This window comes from Bos mutus, chromosome 2 (genome assembly GCF_027580195.1).
Source record: "Bos mutus isolate GX-2022 chromosome 2, NWIPB_WYAK_1.1, whole genome shotgun sequence".
Classification (NCBI taxonomy): Eukaryota; Metazoa; Chordata; class Mammalia; order Artiodactyla; family Bovidae; genus Bos; species Bos mutus.
This window is the reverse complement of record NC_091618.1, coordinates 49,253,990-49,268,424: the sequence shown is the minus strand read 5'-3', so window position 1 is coordinate 49,268,424 and position 14,435 is coordinate 49,253,990. Positions and strand designations below refer to the sequence as shown.

At 36.9% G+C, this 14,435-nt stretch overlaps 1 protein-coding gene across 2 annotated transcripts in view; it reads left to right on the top strand.

Annotated features, from left to right (window-relative positions):
- PLCL1 (phospholipase C like 1 (inactive)) overlaps window positions 1-14,435 on the top strand; it is a 392,170-nt gene that overhangs the window by 289,425 nt on the left and 88,310 nt on the right. The window contains exon 2 of one of the 2 annotated variants that reach the window (XM_070388670.1): window positions 8,218-8,263. The exons of the other annotated variant lie outside the window; for it this stretch is intronic. Coding sequence (XP_070244771.1) covers window positions 8,218-8,263 — 46 coding nt within the window. The remainder of the gene's footprint in view (window positions 1-8,217; window positions 8,264-14,435) is intronic. 2 annotated transcript variants of the gene reach the window in all.

The following is a 14,435-nucleotide window of genomic DNA, read 5'->3' as shown; positions in this document are numbered from 1 at the left end:
AGATCCCCTGGAGAAGGAAATGGCAGCTCATTCCAGTAGTTTTGCCTGGAGAATCCCATGGACAGAGGAGCTTGGAGTCCATGGGATTGCAGAGTCGGATATGACTGAGCAACTGAACACACACACACATGTCTTTTCATGGCTTGATAGCACATGTCTTTTCATTCCTTTTTAGCACTGAATAATATTCCATTGTCTGGATGTATCATAGTTTATTCAACTATTTACCAAGGACATCTTGGTCAGTTCCCAGTTTGGGCAACCATGAGTAAAGCTAATATAAATATTCTTGTGTAGGTTTTAGTGTAGACAGAAGTTTTCAGGTCCTTTGGATAAGTACCAAAGATGTGATTGCTGGACCATATGGTAAGGCTTGTGCTTCCCTGATAGCTCAGTTGGTAAAGAATCCGCCTGCAATGCAGGAAACGATTCCTGGGTTGGGAAGATCCACTGGAGAAGGGATAGGCTATCCACCCCAGTACTCTTGGGCTTACCTTGTGGCTTAGCTGGTAAAGAATCCACCTGCAAGGCGGGATACCTGGGTTTGACCCCTTGATTGGGAAGATCCCCTGGAAAAGGGAAAGGCTACCCACTCCAGGCCAGCCTGGAGAATTCCATGGACTGTATAGTCCATGGGTTTGCAAAGAGTTGGACATGACTGAGTGACTTTCCCTGTCATGGTAATACTATGTTTAGTTTTTTAAGAAACCACCAGTCTTCCAAAGTGGTTGTACCATTTTGCATTCCACCATCAATGAGTGAGAGTTTCTGTTGCTCCATATCCTTGCTAGCATTTCATGTTGTCAGTGTTCTGCACTTTGACCATTCTGATAGGTGTGTTATCTCATTGTTTTTTAATTTGCATTTCTCTGATGATATATGATGTGGAACATCTTATTTTTCATCTGTATATCTTCTCTAATGAGATGTCTGTGAAGGTCTTTGGCCCATTTTTTAATTGAGTTTTTGTTTTCTTATTATTGACTTTAAAGTGTTTCTTTAAACGTTTTGTTTAACAGTCCTTTATCAAACATGTCTATGCAAATATTTTCTCCCAATCTTACCTTTTCATTCTCTTATATTACTTTTGCTTTTAAATAGCTTATTTGTTTTTAGTATATAATGGTCATGATCATATAAAATTGCTAATTGTATTAAGTATCAGTGGGTTGGTATTATGATAAAAAATTTCAAGAAATTTGATTTATCTAGTGGAAATCCTTTCCCACATGGGTCTAGTGGTAAAGAACCCACCTGCCAATGCAGGGGACATAAGAGATATGGGTTTGATCCCTGGATCAGGAAGATCCCCTGGAAGAGGGCACGGCAACCCATTCCAGTATGCTTACTTGGAGAGTCCCATGGACAGAGGAGACTAGTGGGCTATACAGTCCATGGGGTCACAAAGAGTCAGACACAATGGAAATGACTTAGCATGTAGTGGGAATCCTAAGGTTACTGATATCACCACAAATTCATGACAACCAGAAGCCAAATGGAACCTCAGCAATGCCTGACAATCATTTTTCTCGTAGGTTACTCTCTCACTCACCATGGGAATTAATATCACTCTGTATCAATTGGGATGCCTTTGCTTGCACATGTCAACAATTCAAACCATATATGCATATTCTCTCAAGCAGAGAGGGATATTGGCTCAGATACTGATGTCTGGGAGTATCTAGCTCTTTTTCTCTCTCTTTTTAGTTCTCTGTTCCTCAGGTTTGCTTCCCAGATGGGATAAAGATGGTTGTCAAACTTGCATCCCACTGTGTTAGAAGCCCCAAAGGAAAAAGTGTGCTTCTTTCCTAGTGATCTCATCAAAAGTTCTGCAGTTGGGCTTCACTGGGTTGAAACAATGAATAATGCAAGAGTGTTGAATGTGTCAGTTGAACAGACCTGGTCAAGCCCACCTTAGGATCTAGGTTGAAAGGGAGGGGAGTGAAATGTCAGTTCCCTCTCTAGACCATAGATTGCAAACGGGGAAAGGTGATTTGTCCCACTCCAGTGTTCTAGCCTGGAGAATCTCAGGGACGGGGGAGCCTGGTGGGCTGCCGTCTATGGGGTCGTACAGAGTCGGACATGACTGAAGCGACTTAGCAGCAGCAGCAGCAGGAAGGTGAATGGAGGATGAGCAAGCAAAAATAACCCAAGACTGTATCCACTCTTGTCAAATCTCTGATTTTCCCTACCTCCTAATCACCATCCTCAGTGAATGACTTTGCCTTATTCTTTAGAGATAAACTGGGAGGCACCAAGTGGGACATCTCATATTTTGCCACCACTCATTTCTTTCCCCTACTTATTTCAGCACTCATCTTTTTCTTTCCTGTTATAATTTCTGCTATTAAAGCTATTTCCTCCACTTGAGCTCTGGATCTCTTTCTGCCCCTCTACTCATTTATCTTCCGCACACCTCATTGTACATATCTTCTATTTTACTCTTTTCCCCCCTGGTACAAGAGCAAAAACAAATTAAAAACCTCTTTGATTCCTATCTCTCTTCCAGCCATTGCTCTTTCTCTCAACACCTTTCCTCAGGCAAACTTTGTGTTCTCTACACATTAATTCTTCAATCTACTCCTTTCTATTCTCTATATCCACTGGTCCACCACTCTGCTGACACTGCCCACTCTAAGACCACCAAGAGCATTCATGTTATCAAATCCAGTGGACAGCTCTTTCCATCTTACTGTTAGGGGAAGCACACTGATTGAAACTGCCCACCCTGGCCAGGCACCATAGTAACCATTTGCATGAGTTGTTTTATGACAGGAGATCCTGATAAGGAATACGGAACTAATAAGCCACCACCAACCGGAAGAGTTCGGGAAAGATTGAAAGGAGACACCGTGTGTCTGTCCACTTCCCAGAATCCCTCTCTCTAGCATCCATCTTGGCTGAGCGATGCATGCACTACCAGGAAAGACTCTGAATCATAATGATTCGTCAAAGACCACCTGGAAAATAAGCCCATCACCATAAAACCTTAGACTCCAAGCCCTGCGGCAGAGCAGTTCTCCTGGGTTCCCTTACCCTACTGCTCTCCACCCGGGTGCCCTTTCCCAATAAAATCTCTTGCTTTGTCAGCACATGTGTCTCCTCAGACAATTCATTTCTAAGTGTTAGATAAAAACCCAGTTTCGGGCCCTGGAAGTGGTCCCCCTTCCTGCAACATTACTAGACGTCTTACTAGCATTCACCACAGCTGACCACGCCTTCCTTCTTAGAATGTCCTCTTTTCTTGGCTGTCATGACAACATACTCTTCTGGCTTCCTCCTACTGCTTTGGCTTTCATTATCCATCTCCTTTGTAAGTGATCTCAAAATATACTTTCCCAAAGGTCAGTGCTAGATATGCTTCTCTTTTTATTTTGCCCTTTTCCCCTTAAAGTTATTTCACCCAGTCCTATGGCTTCAGATACCACAAATAACCTGACAGTTCCCAAATTTATGTTGAACTCATATGTCTGTCCTGAGGTCTAGTCCTCTTTTTGCAACTTTATTCTCAGCACCTCCAGAACCACTCACAAATCTCCTCCTTCTCTAGTCTTAACTACTCCAACCTCCCCATTGCTCAAACCAGAGATCTGGGGGTCACCTGTGGTAGCCCCTTCTTCCTTTTCTCATTTTCCATTCCAGTTCCAGTAAATCCTCAATAACCCCACTTCTCTCTCATTCCCACCCCACTTAGTATACTTGGATCTCCTGCAATCACCATCTAAAGGATTGCTTCCTTGATAGTTCTATATCCCCAAATTCATTATCCAGCAGTTAGAGATATTTTTAATGTATGAACTTTCACCTTTCTGACTTAAAATCTACATGGCATGAACTCCAGATTTTTCAGAAATGGCTTTCACAGCCTCATCTGACTTGCCTTCTGCCTGCTCCCCCAGCTTTATTTTTTTCCCCTTCTCTCACCACACATTTGCTACACTGGTCTGCAGTACTTTAGTTACTTTAGGATCTTCCCATGTTGTTTCTTCTGCATAGAATACTCTTCCCACACTATTTGTCTGGCCGGTTGCCTAGTTTAAATGTCAGTTCCTCAGGGGAATGGTAGGAACCCACTCCAATCTAAATTAGCCCCTGTACCTAAATTACTTTCTTTCAGGCATTTAAAAAATAATTTTGATTATATGTTTGTTTGATTATTTTTAACATATCTTTCTACTACAAGTAGCATTACAGTACACCTATTTCCAAGCTGAGTGCCTACCTATTCACTTGAATGAGTCCCTGACACCAAGCTGAATGTGTGCGTGCTCAGCCATGTCCGACTCTTTGTGACCGCCAGGCTCTTCTGTCCACGGGATTTTCCAGGCACGAATGCTGAAGTGGGTTGCTATTTCCTTCTCCAGGGAATCTTCCTGACCCAGGAATTGAACCCGAGTTTCCTATGTCTCCTGCAGAGGCCCCATAAATTTATCTTGAAAGGATTAAAAATACTGCAAAATTACTTTCCATACATATCCTTTTTTTGTGGTCCTTCTTCTTGAGGGACATTTTTACCAAGTAAAATAGCACAGTTAGGAGGAGATAACTAGTTAAAATGACAGTCAGTTCCCATTATTTAGCACTGGGTGAGAGAAAATAGCTGGAGTTGTAAATTTTGCATTCCTTACCAAGGTGAAGGGATGAGAAAATACACTGGGAACTAGAAAAGTAGAGCAGTAAAATGCAGAGGTAATGTGAGCTTATAGGAAAAAATTCAGTCAGGAATAGGAATATCTGGGTTTAGCATTCACTCTGCCAGCTGCAAGTCATTCAGTCTTTTTGTGTCTTGGATTTTCTCACCTTTAAAATCTTGTGGCGATTTCATAAGCAGACAAATGTGGAAGCCCTTTGCAAAGTATAAAACTTCTTAAAAATGTGAGATGCTCTTATACTCTTTATTTTGATTTTCATTTATAAACATAAAGTGGTTTTACTTGGAGAATAATGAACTTAGTCACTCTCATAGGTAGGGCTAGCTGTTACTGTCATTCAATATATAAAATTACTATTAAGAAATCACCTAGAAATAATATTATGAAAGTAAATGTAGTGAATTCATTGTGGATTTACTTTTTAATTCTTTACAAGCTTTCCTGATAGCAATACTAATTAACTTTAAATATGCTGTGCGTCAAGTCCCTTTTTCTAAAGAGATTAGAGATTAATCTCTAAGCTATTTGTAAATTACTATGCCTTTTCATTGTGAAGTGTTTAGTTGAAATGCTGTTTTAAGAAAAGGGTTATAGATTATAAATGGCTTCATTAATTATTTTATTTCCCTGTCATTCTGCCAGTTTTATAGTAATACGTGACTTTAATTTTCTTTTTACTGGCAATATAAATGAGATCTAAGAGATGAAGCATTATTTTGAAACAAATTTAATTTAACTGACCCAGCATGACTTGGAATCCATGCTGCCCATGATCCTTTTATGATTAAGTACTAAAGAAGAATCTGTAATGTGAATATTTTTCTTTTATTTCTTCACCATGGGATTCACTCTCCTTGTGATAAAATCTCATCCGGTGTGCCAGTCAGTTTCATCAACAAATGGGAATGCAAAGCTTTTTAGTAAAACTAATGACCTTATATAACAACAACAAAAACCCCACACAATTCAAATTGTGTTTTAATATCTTTGTGTTCAGAGAAATTGATAGCCTAGAGATCAGTATGTGCTAATTTACAGTCCTGTAAAAGGCTGTGATGTTCATCCCATTTTTAAAACTGCTAAGATGAACAAGTCTAACTATTTCAAATTTCATAGGGTTTTGTAAACTTCTCTCAGTGCCAAGAAAGCAAGCCACCTGGCAGTTTCTTAAAACAGTGAGACAATGCTTAGGAATATGCACCATAATTGACTGTTTGTATTTCAACTGAAACTGGCTCACATTTACATGGGATGAGAGCATTTTTATCCTAGTTACATTGCTCGCTGTTTCTTATGATTATATTCTCATACTGCAGATTATATTCTTATGCGGCAACCATCCTGGTGGTTATTGAGCAGATGTAGTGTATTTTAACATATTGACAAATACTATTTTTCTTGAAAGTGTAAAAATGATTCAGAGAAATATTTGCTATTTTAGGTAGCATTCAAGTTAGACTATTAGGTTCATTAGCTGAATTTCCTAAGATTCACAAGGTAAATGTAGGAAGTTAAGTGTAGTTACAGTAGAGTGTTTTAAGTGGCAAAGATGTACAGAAACAACTTTGTGAATTTGGGTCAGTTGAGTTTAGATAAGAAACCTATATTAAAGAAGGGACTCTTGCTATAATTAAAGCAATAAAGAAATATGGATTCAGTTCGGTCGGTCACTCATGTCTGACTCTTTGCGACCCCATGGACTGCAGCATGCCAGGCTTCCCTGTCCATCACCAACTCCCGGAGCTTACTCAACTCATGTCCATGAAGTCGGTGACGCCATCCAGCCATCTCATCCTCTGTCGTCCCCTTCTTCTCCTGCCTTCAATCTTTCCCAGCAGCAGGGTCTTTTCCAATGAATCAGTTCTTCACATCAGGTGGCCAAAGTATTGGAGTTTCATCTTCAGCATCAGTCCTTCCAATGAACATTCAAGACTGATTTCCTTTAGGATGGACTGGTTTGATCTCTTTGCAGTCCAAGAGACTCTTAAGAGTCTTCTCGAACACCACAGTTCAAAAGCATCAATTCTTTGGCGCTCAGCTCTCTTTATAGTCCAACTCTCACATCCATACATGATTACTGGAAGTATGGATTAGGAAACAATAAAAGATACTTTTGTGTACTATGTCTTCCAAAGAAGAAAAAAAAAGGAGAGCGAATGCGTTGAGTATAAAACACAAAGGCAAGTTTGAAAAGCATATCTAGATGTGAAAATAGAGGATTAGGTCAAAGCTACAAGAGAACTTGTAGGGCTACACTTTGTATTTAATGAAAATTATTGAAAAGGATGTGTTCTCTGAAAGATTAAACTTCTTGTAACCTACATGGAATTCTTAGTGATTCCAATTTCTCTGAAGCATATTTAATTCCTAATTTAATACAGCAGATTTGAATCTCATTATCAGTGGTGTGCATTTAATTGAAATCAATTGATTTAAACAACTAGTCAGGAAATCTCAGTTTAATCTCCTTTTCTTCCTCTGGGAACATTCATCTACTTATATTTATTCTCAAAGGTAGCAAAAGTCTGATTCAAAAGGAGATATACTACACATTTTCATTAAATTGATTGTTTAAGTACTAATGAGGTTAATTTTACAGATACGCTGTAATATTGCATTGTGCTTTGAACACTGCTTTCACCAAGGCTAATTAAAGTCAGTTCAGTCACTTAGTCATGTCTGACTCTTTGCGATCCCATGGACTGCAGCACACCAGGCCTCCCTGTCCATCACCAATTCCCAGAGTTTGCTCAAACTCATGTTCATCGAGTCGGTGATGCCATCCAACCATCTCATCTTCTGTCATCCCCTTTTCCTTCTGCCTTCAATCTCCCAGCAACAGGGTCATTTCCAATAAGTCAGTTCTTCGCATCAGGTAGCCAAAGTATTGGAGCTTCAGCTTCAGCATCAGTCCTTCTGGTGAATATTTAGGACTGATTTCCTTTAAGATTGTCTGGTTTGAGCTCTTTGCAGTCCAAGGGACTTTCAAGAATCTTCTCCAACACCACAGTTCTAAAGCATCACTTCTTCGATGCTCAGCTTTCTTATGGTTCAACTCCACATTCATACATGAATTAAAGTCAGTAGTTCTAAAGTGTAAGATTCTAAAATAATTTCCAAATCAAAGATTTATCATATTTAGGGGATGTTTTGTCATGCTGTAATAGAAACACATTGGCCAATCCTAAGAATAATAAATATATTAAGTTTTATATTAACTAAAATAATATTGGTATAATTATTTTCATAAATGTAAGGTGTGTGTGTGTGTGTGTGTGCTTAGTCGCTCAGCCATCTCTGACTCTTTGTGACCCCATGGGCTGTAGCCCGGCAGGCTCCTTTGTCCATGAGGATTCTCCAGGCAAGAATACTTGAGTGTGTTGCCATGCCCTCTAGCAGGGGATCTTCCCAACCCAGGGATCAAACCCAGGTCTCCTGCATTGCAGGCAGATTCTTTACCATCTGAGCCACCAGGGAAACCCAAGAATACTGAAGTGGGTAGCCTATTGCTTCTCCAGGGGAACTTTCTGACCCAGGAATCAAACTGGGTTCTCCTGTATTGCAGGTGGATTCTTTACCAACTGAGCTACCAGGGAAGTCCTAAAAATAAGGTAATGCACTTTATTATGCCTCAAGTTAACTCTTTATAGATATATATCATTATCTCTACAAAGTACAACTTTCTGATAATTAATGAGGTAATTATAGGACTATGTGTGCTTAGTTGCTCAGTCATGTCTTTATGTGACCCTGTGGACTGTAGCCCCACAGGCTGCTCTGTCTGTCCATGGGGATTCTCCATGCAAGAATATTGGAGTGGGTTGTCATGCCCTCCTCCAGGGGATCTTCCCAACCCAGGGATCAAACCCAGGTCTCCCGCACTGCAGGTAGATTCTTTACCAGCTGAGCTACCAGGGAACCCAATGCTATGGAAACATCTTTAATATTTTTTTAATACTGATGCTAATATATGTTAATTGTGAATAATTTGAACAAAACAGAGAAAACTATTTTCATAATTCTCCTTCATTTCCCCTAGAGATAACCAATATTACCACTTGGAATAGAGCCTTTCAGATTTGTTATATATTAGTGATGTGATCTCATAATATATGTACTGTTTTATATTATTTATTTTTTAAGGACACATACACACACATCCACACACAGATTATCCCTTTTAAGATTTATGGATCTATGTCACCTTTATAAGAACTACATAGAATCTTTTTGCATGAATGTGTTATAATTTATTTTGCCAGTCCTTACTAGGAATGAGTGTTCAGTTTATTAGTTTATTTCTAATTTCCTTAATATTATTCACAGAGTAGCATTGAATTTCCATGTACTTAAATCTTTGCCTCTTTGTTCAAATATTTCCTTAAGATAAAGTCTCAAAAGTGATATTGCTAGATCAAAGTAGACACATCTTTAACATTTTAAAACATTTATCACATTGCCTTCTGGAAAAATTGGTCCATTTTATACTAATCTAACATTATACAAAAATTCCCTTTTCTCTATAACCTGACATCTTTTTTAACCTATAATAATCTGGTATGCAAATTAATAAATTTATTTGTGTATCAAGTATTTGTGTTTGAGCATCTTTTCCTTAATTTTGAAACAGTTGTATAATTTTGTGAATTTATCTTTTCCAAAATTAGTTTGTGAGCAAATTTTATAAATTAAGAAACATATATCAAATATTTTTCAGTTTGAGAATTAAAAAAAAACTGGATACAGTTTTAAGCTTTTTTGTGCTCACACCTACCAGTCTTTTCTTCTGTGTCTTGTGTGGCCTTGATTTATTTAAGAAGAGATCTTCCCCACCCCAAACTATAGAAATATACGATTACATCTTTTCTAGTACTTCTAAACCCTATTGTATCTTTAATCCATCTAAAATAATTATTAGGTCTGGCATGAAAGAGAAATTTACTTATATTTTTGTTCAAATGAATAGTGAATTTTTCAACACTAATACTTGACTAATATATTATTTCCTTTGTTATTTTAAATGCCACTTCCACCCTACCCCTTGAAACAATTCCACTGGACTTTTCATTAGAATTTTATTGTATTTATCTACTAATTAGTATACCACTTGAATTTTACCAACATTATCTTTCCAGTAATTTTTTAATGTTTTCATTTATTTGATCCTCTTTTTCAACTTTATATGAAATAAAATTTTATGCATAATTTTTACATGTATCTCGTTAAATTTATTCTTGGCTTGTTTACAATATCTGTTGTTAATTTGAATGGGTTTCTCTCACTTCTACTCATCCCTGCCATTACATTTAGAAGCAAAGTGTTGTATAAGAAAGCTATTAATTTTTTATATTTATACTTTATTTTGCCACCATCTCTTTTATTATTTCTAATAATTTTCAGTTGATTCTTCTGAATTTTCTAGGTAAATAATTATCACCTCTGTGACTAGTAATGATCTTTCACTTCATTTATCATATATTATGCTTAATTTCTTATGCTTGTTTTATGCTTTGATCGAAGTACCCAGAGTCATGTTAAAATGTAGAATAAATATTAGCCTTTTGTTTTGTTACTTTTAAAATTTTAATGAGAATTCTTCTAAATCTTTACCAGTTGGTATGACCTTTCCTTTAGGATTCTGAAATAGGATTTTGATCATGTAAAGGAAGTTACCTTCTTTTTCAGTTTACTGAGTGTTTTCTTTGGAATTAATATTGTATTACCTTGGAGGAATTTATAGGTAGGATCATATTGTTTTTCTCTTTTAGCTTATTTATTTACTGGATTACATTGATGGCTTTCTTAGTGCTGATACATTCTTATATTTCTGTAATAAACCTGATTTTTTAAAAACTTGATTACTTTTTAAAATATTGCTATATTTTACTTTATTCATAAGTAAGATGGATCTATAATTTACTCCTTTGGAGTTTTATGTTTTTCAGAGGAATTTAGCATGCTTTATTTCCTTTGATCCTTGAGATAACTCTATGAGTTAGACCAGAAATTATTACATTATTCTAATAAATAAAAACAACAGATATCGAACTTTTTGCCTGTCATAAAGTCATGAAAGTAGGTGGTGATGGTAACTAAAATCAGTTAGTCCCCAATCCAATGCTTTGGGGAGAATACAGTAATTTCTATAAGTAAGGTATTTGAATTTTTAGGACTTTGAATTTTATTATCTCAAATAAAAACTGTCCCTATATAGTTTCTTTTTACATTTTTCTAAATTAAGACAATAGATTTGTTTTTGTTTTGACTATGGAGCCTTCACTGGGTATCAGGGAGCCTTCACCCTAAAGGAGTCTCTGTGCTGAAAATATACATTCTCTGAGATCTGCCATCTGTGTGTTGCACATGGACAGATGCTAATGTTCAGTTAAACCAAGGTAATACAATAAGGATTAAAGTATTAGATGCTACTAACCCATTCAGAAGTTATGGATAAAACTTGAAACCTTTAATCAGTTCATCTTGATGTTCAAGTCAAGTTCACATATTTCATTATTATCATAAGAGAAAAATATTAAGGATGCATTTTTACATTGCATTAGGTCTATTTTATATGTGGTTCAGGAATCTGCCTTATAGAAAGTTTAGAGATTGCACTTCAGAATCTATTACAGAAGAAATATTCAACTAGGAAATTTTAAAATAACTTAAGTATAAATTTTAGAACCTATAAAACTTAATGCAAATGCAAGAATGGCCCATTTGTTGATATACATTTATTTATTAAATGAAGGCTAGACTTCTCCACGTGTAGAGAAAAATGGATTTAGACTATAAATGAATTGTATTTTAGCTTTGAATAGAATTATGCTGTTATATTGACATTTAATCTTTATGTTCAGAGTCACACACATTTAGAAAATGTTTCATAAAGTAAATTTATTGTTTTTAAATCTCTTGTAAGATATTTTTCTCTTAATGAGAAACCTAAACATGTTTATTTCTATATAGTCCAATGGCACTTATCTACCTCTAAAACATGCCACTAGTAGCTATGTATTGTATATTTAGCCCAATTGAAATTTATAAATGATGCATAAAGTCTTAAATCTGTTCTTATCAAATGTTGCACAGAAAAATCATGAATTCTTGGAATATGATCATTTTTCAAATTCTATTTCATCAATTCAACTTTATGCTCTGAAGCAAGGCTGACTATAACCTTATTTCCACTTAAGCTAATATAGCTCTGAATGAGATTCTGCTTTAAATTGAGATTTAATTGATAAATTCATTGTATTGGTTTTGGATGTGCAACATAATGATTTGATGTATGTATATGTTGTGAAATGATTACCAGAATAAGTTTAGTTAACATCTATCACTGTGCATATTTAAAATTTGTTTTTCTTGTGATGAGAACTGTTAAGATCTACTCTCCTAGCAAATTTCAAGTTTTACATGATTTTATTTTTAAAAATCACATCTGTTTCTGAAACTCAGCTCCAATAACACCCTATGGTAACAAATGGTAGAACTCACATAGTATTGAAACATATTGGGTATTTCCTTTTCAGTTTTAAATTTGTTTTATTCAGATTTGGATGACTGGAGACTATGTTTAAATTCCACATTGACTGAAATCAATGTAAATAATATAATAGTGTCTCATATTTGATGGTAAATATTACCATTAAAAATTGAAAAGTCAAAATGAAGCAGAAACTATTCTGTGAGCTGGTTGTTTAGCACACAAAGGAAAATGGGAATTTTTTTCAGCAACATTTTTGAAATGAACTTAATAATGTTCCATTCCTATTGAATTTTAATTTTTCAGAAAATTTAGTTTAAGTATGTGCAACATTAGTTTGGAATGAAAAAACAAAATTATGCATAGATTTTAATGCCTCTCCTGGAAGAAGCACAAGCTGGAATCAAGATTGCTGGGAGAAATATCAATAACCTCAGATATGCAGATGACACCACCCTTATGGCAGAAAGTGAAGAGGAACTAAAAAGCCTCTTGATGAAAGTGAAAGAGGAGTGAAAAAGTTGGCTTAAAGCTCAACATTCAGAAAACTAAGATCATGACATCTGGTCCCATCACTTCATGGGAAATAGATGGGGAAACAGTGGAAACAGTGTCAGACTTTATTTTTGGGGGCTCCAAAATCACTACAGATGGTGACTGCAGCCATGAAAGTAAAAGACGCTTACTCCTTGGAAGGAAAGTTATGACCAACCAAGATAGCATATTGAAAAGCAGATATATTACTTTGCCAACAAAGGTCCTTCTAGTCAAGGCTATGGTTTTTCCAGTGGTCATGTATGGATGTGAGAGTTGGATTGTGAAGAAAGCTGAGCGCCAAAGAATTGATGCTTTTGAACTGTGGTGTTGGAGAAGACTCTTGAGAGTCCCTTGGACTGCAAGGAGATCCAACCAGTCTATTCTAAAGGAGATCAGCCCTGGATGTTCTTTGGTAGGAATGATGCTAAAGCTGAAACTCCGGTACTTTGGCCACCTCATGGGAAGAGTTGACTCATTGGAAAAGACTCAGATGCTGGGAGGGATTGGGGGCAGGAGGAGAAGGGGATGACAGAGGATGAGATGGCTGGATGGCGTCACCGACTTGATGGACGTGAGTTTGAGTGAACTCTGGGAGATGGTGATGGACAGGGAGGCCTGGCGTGCTGCAATTCATGGGGTTGCAAAGAGTTGGACACAACCGAGCGACTGAACTGAACTGAATTAAATATCAATTTCTTGATGGATGCCCGAATTAAGCATCAATATATGGTTATACCTATGAAATAATTAGGGCATTCTTTTGGGTTGGTGAAAAGGTTCATTTGGGTTTTTCTGTAAGATGTTACAGAAAAACCTGAACGAGCCTTTTGGCCAACCCAATATTTGATCCCTGCAATAGGACCCTGAAAGAGATGTGTTAGCAATATAGTTGTTAAAACCATATTTTACATATTCTTCATTACAGACTTTCTTATTATAGGGACCATGACATGCTGCCTTCTCTAAAGAGCACCTCTGATTAATCCTCATACCAGAAACAATGGAGTTGGCTCTGGCATAAGTTCAGCCAGGATTCCTGGGCCTGCTGTGTAGGGAGTCTCGTGAGGAAGGACAGAATCCTATCTCGGTCTCCAGGCCCACTTGGTTCTTGGCACCTCTGTTGAGAGTTGCACAGGCTACCAATGAATTTTAAATGTAGTGTTTGAGTGTGAGGTGGACATCTGTCTTAGAGGAATAGGATTGGTAGCAGCATGTCCTTCTTCAGAAGCCATTGAATAATTGTCAGATGACCTTTATTGGTGTCCCCTTCATTTCATTCTTATGGGTGCTGCCAAGACACAGTAGGGTAACAAAGTCCCTGGTACTTATAATAAGCAAAAACATATACTTCATGTAGCAGTTGGATTAGTTCAAAACAGTCAAGTTTTTTTTTTTTTTTTTTAATCATTTTGAGGGCAAGACACCCTGCCCGCCCCCCCAACTCCTGATAGAGGTTATGTGAAAACAGTCATGTTTTTTACTAGAAAAATGGGATCATTGATGTACCTTGTAACTATATGTGAAGTAGTGGATTGTAAAGGATGCAAGAGGAGATTGGCAAGATTTAAGTGAGAAACAAGGCCTTTCCCATGAAGGCAGTTTACACTATACAGGAACATCTATACTTGTGTCCTTGCAGGGAAATAAGAGTTGAAAATAGAAAGTCCATCAGGTAGTGAGGTTTGATAATAAATAATCACAGGGTTTGTGCCCTTATTCTGTGGGGGAAACAGAGATGACAGGAATCAATGGAATAA